This window comes from Chiloscyllium plagiosum, unplaced genomic scaffold, assembly GCF_037043375.1.
Source record: "Chiloscyllium plagiosum isolate Xiang-an unplaced genomic scaffold, Cpla_swu_hap1 HiC_scaffold_16, whole genome shotgun sequence".
Lineage (NCBI taxonomy): Eukaryota > Metazoa > Chordata > Chondrichthyes > Orectolobiformes > Hemiscylliidae > Chiloscyllium > Chiloscyllium plagiosum.
Genome location: NW_028270154.1, coordinates 65,404,465 through 65,421,291, shown reverse-complemented (window position 1 = coordinate 65,421,291; position 16,827 = coordinate 65,404,465). Strand labels below are relative to the sequence as shown.

General features: G+C 42.5%; 1 protein-coding gene across 1 annotated transcript; it reads left to right on the top strand.

Annotated features, from left to right (window-relative positions):
* Positions 1–10,856: 10,856 nt before the first annotated feature.
* On the top strand, positions 10,857–12,179 carry LOC122556760 (5-hydroxytryptamine receptor 4-like). Its single transcript, XM_043703886.2, has one exon. It carries the CDS (start codon positions 11,006–11,008, stop codon positions 12,065–12,067), a length of 1,062 nt encoding a protein of 353 aa, XP_043559821.1. The 5' UTR covers positions 10,857–11,005; the 3' UTR covers positions 12,068–12,179.
* The last annotated feature ends 4,648 nt before the right edge of the window (positions 12,180–16,827 follow it).

The window sequence follows — 16,827 nt, the reverse complement described above, 5'->3', positions numbered from 1 at the left end:
CCGGGACGCACACCGAGACGAACATCATAGTGGGCGGCACGGTGGCACAGTGGTTAGCACTGCTGCCTCACAGCGCCAGAGACCCGGGTTCAATTCCCGCCTCAGGCGACTGACTGTGTGGAGTTTGCACGTTCTCCCCGTGTCTGTGTGGGTTTCCTCCGGGTGCTCCGGTTTCCTCCCACAGTCCAAAGATGTGCAGGGAAGGTGAATTGGCCATGCTAAATTGCCCGTAGTGTTAGGTAAGGGGTAAATGTAGGGGTATGGGTGGGTTGCGCTTCGGCGGGTCGGTGTGGACTTGTTGGGCCGAAGGGCCTGTTTCCACACTGTAAGTAATCTAAAAAAAAAACTGTGCCTGGAGGATCATCAACTCGGTGAAGGACGCTCTCTGGGTGGTCCGAAACCTGTTGATCTTCCAGCTGAAGGAGTTGACCCCGACTGAGTGCTGCAGACTGGCACATTCCATGGTCCAGGACTACGTGTTGAGGGATGCGCTGAAGCTTGGGGCAGCTGCCGCCAAGGCGTGGTGGGGAAAGACCACTGTGTAAAGTCTACCTGCCTAATGAAGAACAGGGGGCCCATGCAGTCATTTGGGCTCTGCTGATTATATGGGCATATGATTGAAAAATGTACAGACCTGTATAAAAATGATAAATTCTGATCTCTGTATGTACATGTTTACACATGTATGGCATGACCAATTGTACAGACAATAAAATTATTTTATGAATAAAGTATATTTTTGAAATAAAAAAAGGGCACCTTAATTCTTTGAGAAGGTGACTAAGGAGGTGGACGAGGGGAAATCAGTAGATGTGGTGTATATGGATTTTAGTAAGGGGTTTGATAAGGTTCCCCATGGTAGACTACTGCAAAAAATACGGAGGTATGGGATTGAGGGTGAGTTGGAGGTTTGGATTAGGAGTTGGCTGGCTGGAAGAAGACAGAGGGTAATGGTTGATGGCAAAGATTCATCTTGGAGTGCCGTCACTAGCGGTGTTCCGCAAGGATCTGTTTTGGGACCATTGCTGTTTGTCATTTTTATAAATGACCTGGAGGAGGGGTTAGAAGGTTGGGTGAGCAAGTTTGCGGATGATACGAAAGTCGGAGGAGTTGTAGACAGTGAGGAAGGATGTGGCAGGTTACAGCGGGATATAGATAAGCTGCAGAACTGGGCAGAAAGGTGGCAAATGGAGTTCAATGTAGCTAAGTGTGAGGTGATTCACTTTGGTAAGAGTAATAAAAAGATGGGGTACTGGGCTAATGGTCGGATACTTGGTAGTGTGGATGAGCAGAGGGATCTTGGTGTCCATGTACACAAATCTTTGAAAGTTGCCACCCAGGTAAATAGTGCGGTGAAGAAGGCATATGGCGTACTGGCTTTTATTGGTAGAGGAATTGAGTTCCGGAGTACTGAGGTCGTGTTGCAGTTGTATAAGACTCTGGTGCGGCCGCATCTGGAGTATTGTGTGCAATACTATAGGAAGGATGTGGAGGCACTGGAACGGGTGCAGAGGAGGTTTACCAGGATGTTGCCTGGTATGGTAGAAAGATCATATGAGGAAAGGCTGAGGCACTTGGGGTTGTTTTCATTGGAGAAAAGAAGGTTTAGGGGTGACTTGATAGAGGTGTATAAGATGATTAGGGGTTTAGATAGGGTTGACAGTGAGAATCTTTTTCCACGTATGGAGTCAGCTATTACAAGGGGGCATAGCTTTAAATTAAGGGGAGGTAGGTATAGGACAGATGTCAGGGGTAGGTTCTTTACTCAGCGAGTCGTGAGTTCGTGGAATGCCCTGCCAGTAGCAGTGGTGGACTCTCCCTCATTATGGGCATTTAAGCGGGCATTGGATAGGCATATGGAGGATAGTGGGCTAGTGTAGGTTAGGTGGGCTTGGATCGGCGCAACATCGAGGGCCGAAGGGCCTGTACTGCGCTGTATTCTTCTATGTTCTATGTTCCTAGTCACTGACGTCGTGTACAGGAATGCTCCCCTGAGACTGATTAATGTGTACGCTCCAGTGAGTAAGAGTGAACGGTTGGCCGTCCTGCAGCAGCTCCACTGTTGCTGGCTACGTCCAGGCCGGTCATTCTGGCCGGAGACTTCAACTGTATCATTGATGCAGATGGACGATCCGGCTGGGGGGACAGTAAACTGGACGCCACGTCCAGATCCCTGATGGACACGGTAAAAGACCGTGCAGCACCCCTGCAGACGGAGCGCAGCGTAGATACACCTGGTCACGGGCAGTCAGGTCTATCCGCTCAAGGATAGATTACCTGTTTGTGTCCCTAACGCTCTCGGTCAGATCCACCGACGTCAAGCCGGTGCTCTTCTCTGACCACTGCCTCCCGCTGGCCGACTGTCACCTACAGGACGAGCAGCGGGCTGGTAAGGGAACATGGAAGCTGAACACAAAGCTGTTGACCCCGGGAAACATTGAGGAGCTCAAGAGGGACTACGCAGGTTGGAGAACCGTGAAGCCCCTCTTTGAGTCTCCAGCGGACTGGTTGGAAACAGTAAAAGGGAACATCAAGAGGTTCTTCATCCTCAAAGGTGTTCAGGAGGCCAGAGAGACGGGGAAAACTGTCCCAGCTCCAGGGAAGTATGCAGAACCTGCTCCTGCTGCAGACAATGGGGGTGGATGTCGCCTACGTGCAGGACAGAGGGTTGGACACCTGCCTGATCAGCCTGGACCAGGAGAAAGCCTTTGACAGGATATCACACAGCTATATAAGAGATGTTCTCTTCAAAATGGCTTTGGGGAGGGAATCTGCAATTGGATCAGACTGCTCTACACCAACATTGTCAGTGCAGTCTCAATCAATGGGTGGGAATCAGATAGCTTCCCAGTCAGATCCTCAATCCCCTTCACCATCAGGACCGACCACCTGAAGGTGCTGGGTATTTGGTTCGGGGGGGACGTGCGCCAAGTCTTGGGAGGAGCGGATCAGCAAAGTGAGGCAGAAACTGGGCAGATGGAAGCTACGGTCGCTCTCCATCACGGGAAAAAACCTGGTCATCAGGTGTGAGACACTGTCATTGCTATTATATGTGGCACAGGTCTGGCCTATTCCCAGAACCTGTGCCGCTGCAGTCACCCGGGCCATCTTCCAGTTTATATGGAGGTCAAAGATGGACCAGGTCCGAAGAGACTCGCTGTACAAAAATCTGGGCAACGGTGGAAAAGTACACCCAACGCCACCTTCACCCTGATGGCCACCTTTGTGTGTGGCTGCATCAAGCTGTGCGTGGATCCCCGGTACACAAACACCAAGTGTCACTACATACTGAGGTTCTACCTGGCCCCGGTGTTGCAAAGGATGGGCCTGGCCTCGCTGCCATGGAACGCTCCGAATAGTTGGACCGTTCCGTATCACCTGTCCTTCATGGAGAAGTTTATGAAGAAAAATACCTTTGACCACAAGTCCATCAGGAAGTGGTCAGCACGTAGTGTCCTTGAGACCCTTCGGGAAAAGGAGAGGGCGGATCCTATCGAGCGGTTCCCTGAGCAGACTGTCAAAGCCATTTGGCAGAATGCCTCATCGCCAGAACTTTCCAACAAGCACCAAGACATGGCTTGGCTTGTGGTGAGAAGGGTTCTGCCTGTGAGATCCTTTATGCACGCCCGGACTCTCAACCGCCCCGCACGCTGCCCTCGAAGTGGCTGCGGGGGGGACGAGACTGTCACACACCTCCTTCTGGAATGTGCCTATGCAGAGGAAGTCTGGAGAGGAATGCAGTGGTGTTTGTCGAGGTTCGGCCCGAGCAGCGCCGTGACGCGGGACTCCGTGCTCTACGGCCTGTTCCCCGGGACGCACGCCGAGACGAACATCAACTGTGCCTGGAGGATTATCACCTCGGTGAAGGACGCTCTCTGGGCAAGCTGAAACCTGCTGATCTTCCAGCTGAAGGAGTTGACCCCGACTGAGTGTTGCAGACTGGCACATTCCAAGGTCCAGGACTACGTGGTGAGGGATGCGCTGAAGCTTGGGGCAGCTGCCGCCAAGGCGCGGTGGGGAAAGACCACATCTGCCTGCCGAAAGAAGAACAGGGGGCCCACGCAGTCATTTGGGCTCTGCTGACGCCTCAGCTAAAAATGTAATCGTACAGACCTGTAAATAGGAATGATTACTCTGTTTCGGTATGCAAACAAATGGAATGTTTACATATGTATGGCATGTCCAGTTGTACAGGTCAAAGTATTTATGAATAAAGTATATTTTTGAAATAATAAAAAGCATGAAGATCCACCAAGAGCAGGTCAGCACAACCAAACGATCCTCCAACGTCCAATCACAATCCAGCGATGATCTCAACTGGCTCTGATGACCCACAACTCCAACACCCGTTCTGATAAGAACTGACACTTGATCTTAGCCAAAAGGCTGAGAAGCGATCTACATACGCAAAACGGACACTTTGCGCAGCTGAGTCAAAAGCCCTCTTTCCTGAGCTTCAGGTACAGTCAGTTCTTATAGGGTTACAAGAGATTACTGTTAATTACAAGACAATATAGTTTCAATCACAGTTGATAGGAACAATGCTGCTAGTCTGGCAGTATCGGTCAGTTAACAATGGTAACAGGAGGTTAGTTAATGTACAGAAATGGGTTCTAATATTCAGCATCCTGGTTGCAATAGTTTCATAGGTCAGTGAGCATTCATCCTAAGTATCCTGGTGTCATTTTAGTCTGCTTGGGTAATGTGGTAACTGGGTTCCTGGGGAGACAGGGAGCACACTTGGGACTTCAGGAGCTGCAATGCCATTGTGAGGCAGTGAATCTCATTAGCAGGTCATCTTGATAACATGTTCCTTCAGTCAGCAAGGACTTAGGTCATGGCTCTTTTATTGTCTGTTCCTGAGTATGGCCAAGTTTACGTAGCAGTGGTATTATGGGTAGGCCCTCTTTGGCTAAAGATAACCATAGTGTCTGTAAACAAGCGGTCTGTAGGCAAAGTGGTTTTTCCTTCTCCTACATGGAGGCAGACCAGTAGAAGGTGGCATCATTGTAATATATGCAACCGAAATAGACATATAGGGAGAATTCTCCAAATTCAAAGGATCGAAAATTTCAATATGAAGCCTCCATTACGCTCTATTTATACCTCTATAAATGATTGCTGTTCTCCTAGGGCTAAACATTCTCATTTGCAGTTCAAGCGTTTTGGTAGGTGTGGTTCATGTTGTCCAATCTCCCATTGGTCAGGATGATTTTTCTAGTGCAATCTTCAGCCTTTCACCTCATTAATTATGCAACTGAGCTATTGGGCATATTTCTCGGAATCTCACAGCCAGCAAGGCAGATGGACTCACCACCAGCAAAACCTTCTGATGTACGCACCTCGAGTATTATATTTAAAGCCTAGCTGCACATCACCTCTGATGGTGTCAACTAGGAACAGTGCTTCACATAGAAGTCATGAATCTGACAATGTCACAAACAAAAGGCAAGCTCATTCACCACTTAATGGATAGAGATCTGGAGGTGCAGGTGGATGGCCAAATAGAAAGAAGGATAGTCCATTTCCCCATTGGTTGTTTAGGAGATCACACCAACCAGCCTAGATAAAAATAAAAGCACAGGTCACCATTCTGTCCCAATTAAAAGGAATGCCCAAAAATGCAGAAAGAAGGTCAATGCTATGCAAACTTAGCTCCCACTATTTCTTCTTAGGTATCTCATACTCACAGGATGAGCACTCACTCTAACTTTCCTATTGTACACATCTCTCATCCAGGCTCATGGTCTACAACTCTCAGTATTGCATTTCCATATCACCTCAAAGACTCACACTCTCTTAATGCTTTCAAACTATCAACACTCCTCCTCTCCGCATTTCTACTTATTCACTGGGGACATCTCTCCTGCTCATATATGACTACCAATTGTTCTGGCATCCACTTCAAATATACTCCAAGTCTCCCTGTGTCTTGCAGGATAAACTGGCTCATTAGCAGCTGAGAGGCTCAATATTTATTGGGTAGGGCAGAGGGGTGGTGCTGCAGACAGCAGACAGGCTCTTCATTCCCTGCAAAGAAGAAAATATTAGATCAGGACAGAAAAGACTAGCAGAACACAGCAAACTTCCTCAAATAGACCAATGCCCCAGTTTTACTTTGAGTTCTGAGGAGGAAGCCAGTGAATTCTTAGAGGAAGCACCAGCAAGATTTTCACCATGCAGTCCACCAGCTCAGAGACTTTCACCTCAATGGGCACTCTATCTACATTGTGCTCCAGAGCACAATCTGGAGAACTTACTACCAAAACTGGTTGAGGAGGAAGTACCTCACATCTCTGACACTTCGTACACTGCCACAGACCAGGCACCTGCTCAGCTCGGGTAGAATATATGCTTCTGTTCTCAGTCATTAATGACTTGATTGACCTGCAGAGACAGGCAAATTAACACCTGGCAGGTTTTCTAGAAGTACTCAGTAAGCTTGAGGAGTTTACCAACATTAGCAAGTGCCACATTGACATGGGTGAATGAAAGTTGGGGAAGTTGGAGAATGCAGCAATATCATTCAGAAAAGTACAGTTGCATGATGACTGAGACAAGCATTTTGTGAGCTGCAGCCAGCAGTTATTGGTTAGGAATTTGTGCCATATAATTTCTGAGCGAAGGAGTAGAAATTTGAAGTGAGAGAAAAAATAGGGAGAGTTAAGTTTTTAAATGGACTCACAAACAAACAGAAATTAGGTAATTAGAACACAGCATAGAGTCATAGAGATGTACAGCACAGAAACTAACCCTTCAGCCTATTTCGTCCATGCCAACCAGATATCCGAACCTAATCTAGTCCCATTTGCCAGCACTTGGCCCGTGTCCCTCTAAATACTTTCTATTCATATACCCATCCAAATGCCTTTAAATGTTGTCCACCACTGCCTCTGGCAGCTCACTCCATACACACACTCCATACACACACTCTGCATAAAAAAGTTGCCCCTTAAGTCTGTTTTATATCTTTCCCCTCTCACCCTAAATATATGCCCTTTTGTTCTGGACTCTCGTACCCCAGGGAAACCTCGAGGAGTGTGGTATTGGAAAAGTCAGGCTGTATCCGAGAAGCAGGAGAATCGACGTTTCAGGCATAAGCTGTTCATCAGAAATGAGGCTTGCGGGCTGGGGGGGTGCTGACAGATAAATGGGAAGGGGTGGGTCTTGGGGAAGGGAGCTGAAAATGTGATAGATAGATAAAGATGGGGTGAAGGTGATAGGTCAGAGAGGAGGGTGGAGCAGATAGGTGGGAAGGAAGATGGACACGTAGAACCGTTCAAGAGGGCGATGCCAAATTGGAAGTTTGGGACTGGGATAAGGTGGAGGGAGGGGAAATGGGGAAACTGGTGAAGTCCACATTGATCCCATGTGGTCAAAGGGTCCCAAGGCAGAAGATGAGGCGTTCTTCCTCCAGGTGTCAGGTGGTTAGGGTTTGGCAATGGTGGAGGCCCAGGATCTGCATGTCCTTGATAGAGTTGGACGGGGAGCTAAATTTGTCAGTCACAGGGTGGTGGCGTTGGTTAGTGCAGGTGTCCCAGAGATGTTCTCTGAAACAATCCACAAGTTGGCATCTTGTCTCCCCAACGTAGAGGATACCACATTGGATACAACAGATACAGCAGACAACGTGTGTGGAAGTACAGGTAAATTTCTGTCAGATGTGGAAGAATCCTTTGGGGTCTTGGACGCAGATGAGGGGAGAGGTGTGGGTGCAGGTTTTGCACTTAATGCGGTGGCAGAGCAAGGCGCCTGGAGGGAAAGGTGGGTTGGTGTGGCGTGGACCTGACAAGGGAGCTGCAGAGGGAATGATCTCTCCAAAACACAGATTGGGGTGGAGAGGGAAACCCACCCTGCGCACCCCAGGGAAAAGACCTTGTCTATTTACCCTACCCATGCCGAACTTGCATTTAAAGCTTGAGGGGATGATTAAAATAAAACAGTGATAGAAAATGTGATATTTCTGAATCTCATTGATTTTTTCCAGATTTTTCACCATTATTCTTCCCACACCAGGGAAGTGAGGCATAGATCTAGTTGCAGATTAGAACCGCATGTTTATTTGTAGAAATTCAGTTAAGCAGATGCAACTATTATCACTCTAATGTTAGAGACAGCAATGCATGTTGGTTACATTAGAAACATTTCTAGGTGTTAAAATTACAATCCTGTGGTGCTGTTTTCTTTAAGGAGTTGGAGTGTCTCTCACATAATTGGTATTTCGATAGAGGGGAGAGACCATTCATTTTGGAGTTTTATTTTTATTCTTGCAAATGTAGTTCAGAGGAAGGATCTAGTTAGGTTCCTAAGCCAGCTTTGACCAATCACTTGCCTAATCCCTCTGCTAACATACCAACAGCCAATTCATCAGATTAGTGTTAAACTAATAAAATGAAAATCTCTCAGATTTTACACATGATAAGTAATCGATTCTGCAAGACTGTTATCCAGAAAACTTAAAAATGAATTTCAAACTTGTAATGTTAAGGTTAATCTTTTTATTAATAATTTTTTAAAGATTTAAGTAAATTCACATTTACAACCTCTTCTGTCCTTTTTTTTGCCTAAACCTATTTTCAAGTGATGGACTGCTGATGGATTAGTCCCCACTTGTGGTCAAATTACACAATATTTTAATAAGCATTGGCTTCTGAAAAAGGGCTAACTCATGCTCTTTCTGTCCAGGATTAGGCATGCTCAAAAGCATGCATCAGCTGACAATAACCTCTTTAGCCACATTTTTAGAACATCTTCCATCCCAGAGGGAGGTACAGTCCACCACAATCAGCAGCTGCCACTGCATTCTCCTTGTCTATACTCAGTGATTTCTTGATGAAGCATAATTGAATTTGGCATTGATTTACAGTTACATAACAAACCTTGTACCCAGGTTTTTCCCTCAATAAGAAGTTTATCCATTTTGTTCATAGAGAAGGGGAGGTCAATGGCCTAGTCGCATTATTATCGGACCATTAGTTCAAAGACCCAGAAATGTTTACTGGGTGGCACAGTGGCTAGCACTGCTGCCTCACAGCACCAGGGACCCAGGTTCAATTCCCACCTCAGGCAACCGTCTGTGGAGTTTGCACTTTCTCCCTGTGTCTGCATGGGTTTCCTCCCACAGTCCAAAGATGTGCAGGTTAGGTGAATTGGCTATGCTAAATTGCCCATAGTATTAGGTGCATTAGGGGAAGGGGTCTGGGTGTGTTGCTCTTCAGAGGGTCTGTGTGGACTTGTTAGGCCGAAGGGTCTATTTCCACACTATAGGTAATCAAATGTAAAAAGGTAGGACTCGCTGGCTCACAGCATCCTTTTATGGATATTTTAGCTTTTTCCAGGACCTAAAATGCTTGACAATTATAGCTCATGTTCCAATTATTTCCTCTCCAATATCCTTTCATACTCAAGAACACATCAGTTGATCCCAATTTCTTTACTTTTTTCAAAAAAAGGTAGTTCTTAATGAACCTTTTTCCAGGTATTCATCCAAGTTCATTTCGACTTTCCCCTATAGAGCAAAGCACAACGTTTATTAAATATCTACAGCACTGAGTGATTCCCAACAAAATCATAACCCACCCACATAACGATGCTGCTACTTTTCATGCACTTATGAAAAAATGCAACATTCGGAGTTCTTAAATGACCATAGCATCATTTAAGACGTATCCCGACAGATACGCGAATAGGCAGTGAGCAGAGTGGTAGAGATCCTTAGAAATTAGGCGGCAGGTTTAGATAGAGGGTCTGGATAGCATCGGCTTGGAGGGCCGAAAGGCCTGTCACTGCGCTATAATTTTCTTGGTTCTGAAAGGTAATCTTACTCGAAAAAAAATCCAACCTGTTTCTCTCTGCAGACACTGCCTGATCGGAGTATTACTAGTACGTTTCCTGTTATTTCCCTTAATATCGACTTCCAAAGCAATCAAATCTTATTCACCCGAAAGTCTATTTTTGTTTGTACACGTTTGACATTCTTCTTCTGTATTATTCTCCCTGGAATGACGTACAATCTGACCTGGAACCCATATCTTTACAGCGACCTTTCAAAACAATCAGAATATCCTTGAAACATACTTAACTCCAATTTAATAAAGCTCTATTGAAGTAGAGCATCTGTGATTTTATCCCACACCCTGAATATGGAGAGAATAATGGAAAGACCTCCACTATCTGATATATGACTGACCGTTTAAATGGGCGGGAAGCCTGTTGTACCGCCCCCCAAGTTGATTACGATGAGACTATCATTGCTGTTTAGTTGATTCAACTTGAGGAAAGTGACAAACTACCAGTGTAAAACCCAAATGTTCTTTAATGGTTGAATACTTTTCTCTTTAAAGTCTGACTTAATTAAATGCATTCTGGACTATCTTCAATTGGGCGTATTTATTAGCACGTATTTTAATAAATGCCGCTGAGTTTATAACTTTACAAATTTTAACGTTGGTTTTCCTACTGAATTCTACCAGCTGCCGCCTCCAATTCGTATTAGTGTTTTCGCATGTTCATTGATTTGCAATCGGTTCTATTCGAATTGTGCAGCTGACTTGGATAACACTGATTGCTTAGTGGTCATTACTCAATATCTCAATATCCCATTTACTCAGCAAGGATAATATTGAACAACCGTTTAGTATCTTCAATACACAGTTGTACAAGATACAAATGAGAGATAAATAATTGTCACTAAGGTTAATGATTTACAGCGGAGCTTATCTGCTAGCGGGCGGTGATGGATGAGGAGCAAACACATCAGCTGACCTTTGGAGGAAAGAAGCGCGTATTAGTTTATCTGTTTGCTATATTCCTAGATCCTATATTCAATATCTATACGGAAGAAGATTTTAAAAAAACGAATGTTAGCAAGAATTAATGACTAGAAATATTCAGTGCAGTCGGCAAGGTAGTGGTAAAATCTGTAGAATGAATCATTACAACTCGAGCTTGTCTTGGTGAGTGTATCACGTTCTTGGCGATTATTATCAGCACATCGTCACAGAAGATGATCACTACACAGTTTGATAACTGGACATCACACTCTAACTTGTCAGGAAAAGAATCAACTGCAACATGGCAAGTCATAAATCAGATTGTTGTCTTCAGTATTCTCACCATGATCATAGCTGGAACTATCTTTGGAAACCTTTTGGTAATTGCTTCAATCGCCTACTTCACCAAACTGCGGACTCCAACTAACGCTTTTATAGTCTCCCTGGCTGTTGCAGATTTCCTCGTTGGCATTATTGTAATGCCTTTTAGTATGAGCAAACTGGTCTTTGGATGGTATTTTGGAAAAACGTTTTGCAAAATCCACACGATCATGGATGTAATGCTGTGCACCTCTTCCATCATGAACGTCAGCTGCATTGCCTTCGATCGATTCTATGCCGTGTGTTACCCCCTGAAATATCGGTTCAGGATGTCTCAGAAAAGAGTGACCATCCTCCTTCTGATTTGTTGGTTTGTTCCTGCTTTGGTGTCGTTTGTGCCCTTGTTCCTAGATGTCCATTTGAGGGGTTTGGAGGCCATTCTACAACCCCTCGATCCACAAAGTTGTGTGTTTATGGTCAATATTCCTTATGCTGTCTCTGCTTCAGTAATTGCCTTCTACTTTCCCATGTTGGTGATGCTAGTGGCATATGGAAAAATTTTCCAAGTAGCAAGGCTCCAAGTCAGACAGATATATAGCATTGAAAATGGGATACAGGGAAGAAGCACTTTGACGAGGTTCCAAAATTCTTCCATGGAGAAAGAAAGGAAAGCAGCTAAAACTCTTGGCATCATCATGGGATGTTTCCTGATCTGCTGGTTGCCATTCTTTACTATGAATATAATCAACCCTTTGCTTGGATACCCAGCACACCATGTTCTTCTTGAAGTTTTTTTATGGTTGGGTTATGTTAATTCAACTCTCAATCCTTTGTTATATGCTTTCTTCAATCGATCTTTCCGGCAAGCTTTCTACATGGTAATTGGCTGTAAGGTTTTGGCCAACAATTGCCAAAATAACAACTTGTCAGACAGCACCAGACAGAATACACATCTTGCAACACTGTCACGTTAAGACTATCTCCCCATTTAGCCAAATGAGCAAAATCCGTGGGCAGCAACATGATTGTTGCATAAAGCTGTTCGATATGTTTTGACTACAATAAAGAACTTTTTTTTTTCATCTATTGAAAACTTGTGTTTTATTAAACAATGGGGTGTTGATATTGGTGAAAGTGTCCCAGTGCTGTAGGTGGTTTTAAAGAGCAAAGCAATAACACCAATGTGGTTCAAAATATTTGGTGATGTTTCTTCTATAAATATGGGTCATTTTGCAAGAAAAAGAGCATTAGTTATAATTATAATTTCCTTTCTGTTAAACTTTCATCCATTTTGTGAAATAACTTTGATCATTGTTTTGATCTCTCTTCATTATGTGCTTAAAGCTTTAAATTGGACATTCAGAATAAATATTAATTTGTCTTATAAAATGGATTTATTCTCAATTTTAAAAAGCACACTGTATCTTGTGTTACATTGTAATGCTATGTTAAAAATACTCAAGGGAGTGTCTGATAGATTTGGTTTGAAATTGTGTGAAACAACTTTTTTGTTGTGTGGAACTGGTCTTTTTATTTCAGGGAAAAACTGCTTAGCCTGTCTATTGAATTCTTTCCTCTCTGTCCAAGTGTTTGACATCTCCTTTAATTTGGCTCCTGAATTTGTGAGTACTTTGAAAATATTTTCAAGATTATTTACTACATTAAAAGGACTTAATTTGTTGGCTGTTGATTGCATTATTTTCTGGCTACAAACTGTCAATATTTAGAACACACAAGAAGCTGTTTGTCATCAATTGGCAGCATTGAATCTTTGAAGCAGTCTAAAACTAATCTGATCCCTTTTCCATAGTCTTGTATCTTCCTCTGCTTTTAAATATTTCTCAACTTATCTCTCATACTTTTTCTCTAGAAATGGAACCCATTTGTCTAACTCTTCCCATGGAAAAAACATTTCCCTGATTGTGTTTTGGTTCTTTTAGTGACTATCAGAAATTGATCACCTGTTTCCACAACAACTGGAAGGAATTGTTCTTTAGTTGGTCATTCCATAATCAAAATTCATAATTTTAACTAGCTCTAATTTTAATCTCTCGTTACTGTGATCTTTCCAGTAGAAATATTGGAACTCATTTTACAGAGATGGGAAACTTCTAAGTGAGTGATTTATTCTATGTTCTAATTTGAATTTTCTGGCCCTCTTTTTTTTTTCTTCAATGGATGTTCAAACACTCATAATTTGGGGCACAATTTGTACATTTATGTAATTTATTACTTTTACTCCTATTCCATATACTCCTACCTATTTTCAAACTCATTATTGAGCTTCATCCTATGACTCTGACTAATAATACTTCAAAAAGTGATGAGCTACCTTCTTGAACTACAGAAGGCCACGTAGAGTAGAAATATCAACAATACATCAACATCAGCAAGTTTCAGGATATTGATGCTGTAACAGTGAAGAAATTGTGGTATAGTTCTAAGTTTAGGATTGAGTGTGCTTTGGAGAATAACTTGCAGGTGCTGGAGTTCTGATGCATTGGCTGTCTATGCCATTCTAGGTAGTAGACGTTTTGGTTTTGGAAGGTGCTGTTGGTGGCGTCTTAATGATTTGTTGCAATGCACCTTGTCAATGGTATGCTCTGTAACTGCATTGCTGGCAGAGGCAGTGAGTGTTGAAGGTGATAAATGGGGTATCAATTAAGGAGATTGGACGGAGTCTAACTTCTTGTTGGTTGTTGGAGCTGCACTCCTCCAGCAAGTGAGATTATTCCATCTGTCTTTTCAGACTTGTGGTTTGTAAATGATGGACAGACAATGGAGAATCAGGTGGTGAGTAATATGTTGCAAAGTTCCAAGCATCTGAGCTTTTGTAGCCATAGTATTTATAGATGTAGTTAGATTTTCAATTTTTCTCGACAATGGTAAGCCCTCAGGATGCCTATTGTGGGATCCAACTATCATAATATGATTATGAAGTGAAATTCCTCATTGGGAACAGCCTGACATTTAAGAAATGCAAATGTTTATTTTCTGTGCCACAAATGTTACATTTTTCTGTTTCTGGCGTGAACAAATGGGTTACTGAACAAGGTTGGGCTTCAAAGATTGATGAAACAACATTAGAAGGAAAATTGACAAATTTGAGAAGAACTGATCCAAGATACTCAGTGAATTATTAAAGCTGAGTATTAATTCACTGTCACTAAGTTCTTGCTTCTCAAGCTATGTATAATGTGCAAGTGATCTGCCCAGCTAGGGAGATGATGGATTTGTATCTGGATGCATCGCAGTCTGGACTGAACATCTGTCTCATGTGGCTGTGGAGACCAGAGATATTAAAAGATGCCAATTGATTATGCAGTGAACATATTAAAGTCTTGTCTATCCATTTACTGCAATGATCTATTTTCAATTTTCTTTTGCCATTGTTAGCTTGTCCACAGAGACAGAAATGGCTATGGCTATAAATTGAGACTTACTTATTTATCTTCACTTGGGTTCATGTTTAAAATTTATGAATTGTGCAACTTAGGTCCTGCTAACAGCTGTCATTTAAGTTTGTTTTATTGTACAGTTGTAAAGCTTCTTTACAGTCATTTTATTTGGTCTAGAATATGATGTTCTAAAATAGGCTAATTACATTTTTTATAGTGATGACTCACACCTCAACTATTCATGCTCTGTTCACTTTCTATTTTGATTTCAGTGGCCATATGGCAACACCTTATACAAGTACATTTTGTCAGATTATTTTTGGTTCTCCCTTCCTTCACTTTCAGCATGCAAGATCTGCTTCCTGGTGAAATTGCAACCATGCAAACACCAGATTTTCCGATACTTTTCTGACAGAGCAATTATTTGTCTGGTTTTACAAACTAAGTGTTAGCAGGTTCCACTGTTAATTGGAGAAGATCGCACATCTGAGTCTGTTCCTTTTCTCCTATCTACTCCTATGCTCTTTGTTAGAATTACTCCATATCAACACTTGCAAATAGAGTGAATCCTGGAATTTCTTTTTTTAATGCAGATATCCTTAAGTTAATTAGTCTGTTACATCCAACCCAATAAATTTTCATCTCAGCCCTACAGGATGTAAAATTTATGAATTGGTCAATATGACCCAGCTATTCACTATTTACGTTTGCTGAATTGATGTATGATATAAACCATCTTGAATTACTCCAGATGTCCTGGTGTAGCACTATAGCGGCATAAGGCGCCCTGACTGGGGACAAAGACAGGAGGCAGGCAGGACTCAGGCAAGTGGCAGACTTTTATACAAGTGGTTAGTGCAGAGAGAGGGCCAAAGACCTTCCACAAATTTGGTTAGGTGGGAGAACAGTCATTTTTCTAAATGTATGGCTCTGATTGGAAGAGATCTATGATACACTTTTTTTTGGTGAAATACAACATTGTAACAATGATCACACACTCCCCATAATCTATACAACCAATCCTGCGAAAAACTTAATGTGATGGAGCCCCAGGGTCCCATGATCTCATGGCATTTAATAGGCATTGTAATCTCCAGGCCTTGGGATCTTTCTATGCACCCTATTAATTTGCATTCCAAAATTACTGAGTCTGTCTCGGACTTCCTTATCCCTAAGAAGGACTGTTTAAGTTCTATGTGCTATCTCTATTGAATTCTGTTAATCCTCTTCTAATTTCCACTGTCCCAATTATGTACATACAAAAGATAGTTGATCTTAACTAAGATTTGTAATAATTTCCCAGTATAAACTTAGTTGTAATTTTTAACTGAAGTTGTGAACAATCTATTTCATTCAGGACTTGCCAGGCATCTTTTTCAGCGATTTAAGGAAAGCATTTCATAAGACTAATGGAGTTTCACATATAGGTTTAAATGGCTTCCTTCTAATGCTTCTACTATAATTTGGTTATGTGTATCTATAAGGATGTTGAAATCTATCTCCATGATTATTCACAATATTAACTAGATTATGTTTCTTAACATTCTTCAGATAATGTCAGAAGCAACTGAGTACTACAAAATAACTAGCAGGTGTTTTCATAGCTGCTTAATTAGTTAGGCTGATTGCATGAACCAATGATTTCCACCCTGATTTTATAACTGGGGCTGTTCACCTAAATGGGACAACATCTGTTCATTTAATAAGGCTTGAATCATCCACTTGTTTGTTTTTAATGAACTTGTATCTATCCTGAGATATTCTCTTATCAAACTATCTTGGATGGTAGCTTGTAGGCCTCCCACTCACCTTGGAGTAGTCCTATTTAAGTGAAACACAATGGTACCTTTTAAATGCTGGAGCGGTTTGTTTGTTATTCTATTTATGCCTTAATTGGCCACTTTGTCTTTTTAAATGTGGACTGCTCTTAAGCTTATTTCTCTCTTTTCTGCATTCCTTCATTGTTGAATGGTCCTGGACTATGTACTGGAGGAGATTTTCATGATCATTGTGGAGAGAGTTAGCCTAGTGGGGATAGCAATTTTTTTTTTGACCTTCTCATCTAACCTAATAACTATGGACACCTAAGAAATCTGCAGCTGTCTCTTTTATTGTGCATTTTAGGATAGTGGGCCCACTTGCTCGAATAGTTTGTTTCATACATGTGGTAGGTAGGTTACAGCTAAATTTCTAAGACATTGTTTATTTTGTGACCGCATGAGGTTATTTTTTTTTTTGAAAAAACAAAAATAGATCTTTTGGACTCAAACAATGAAACATTTAAAGCTATCACTATTTGCATGATTATATTTTATCTTAGCATCTGAGTGAGTGTG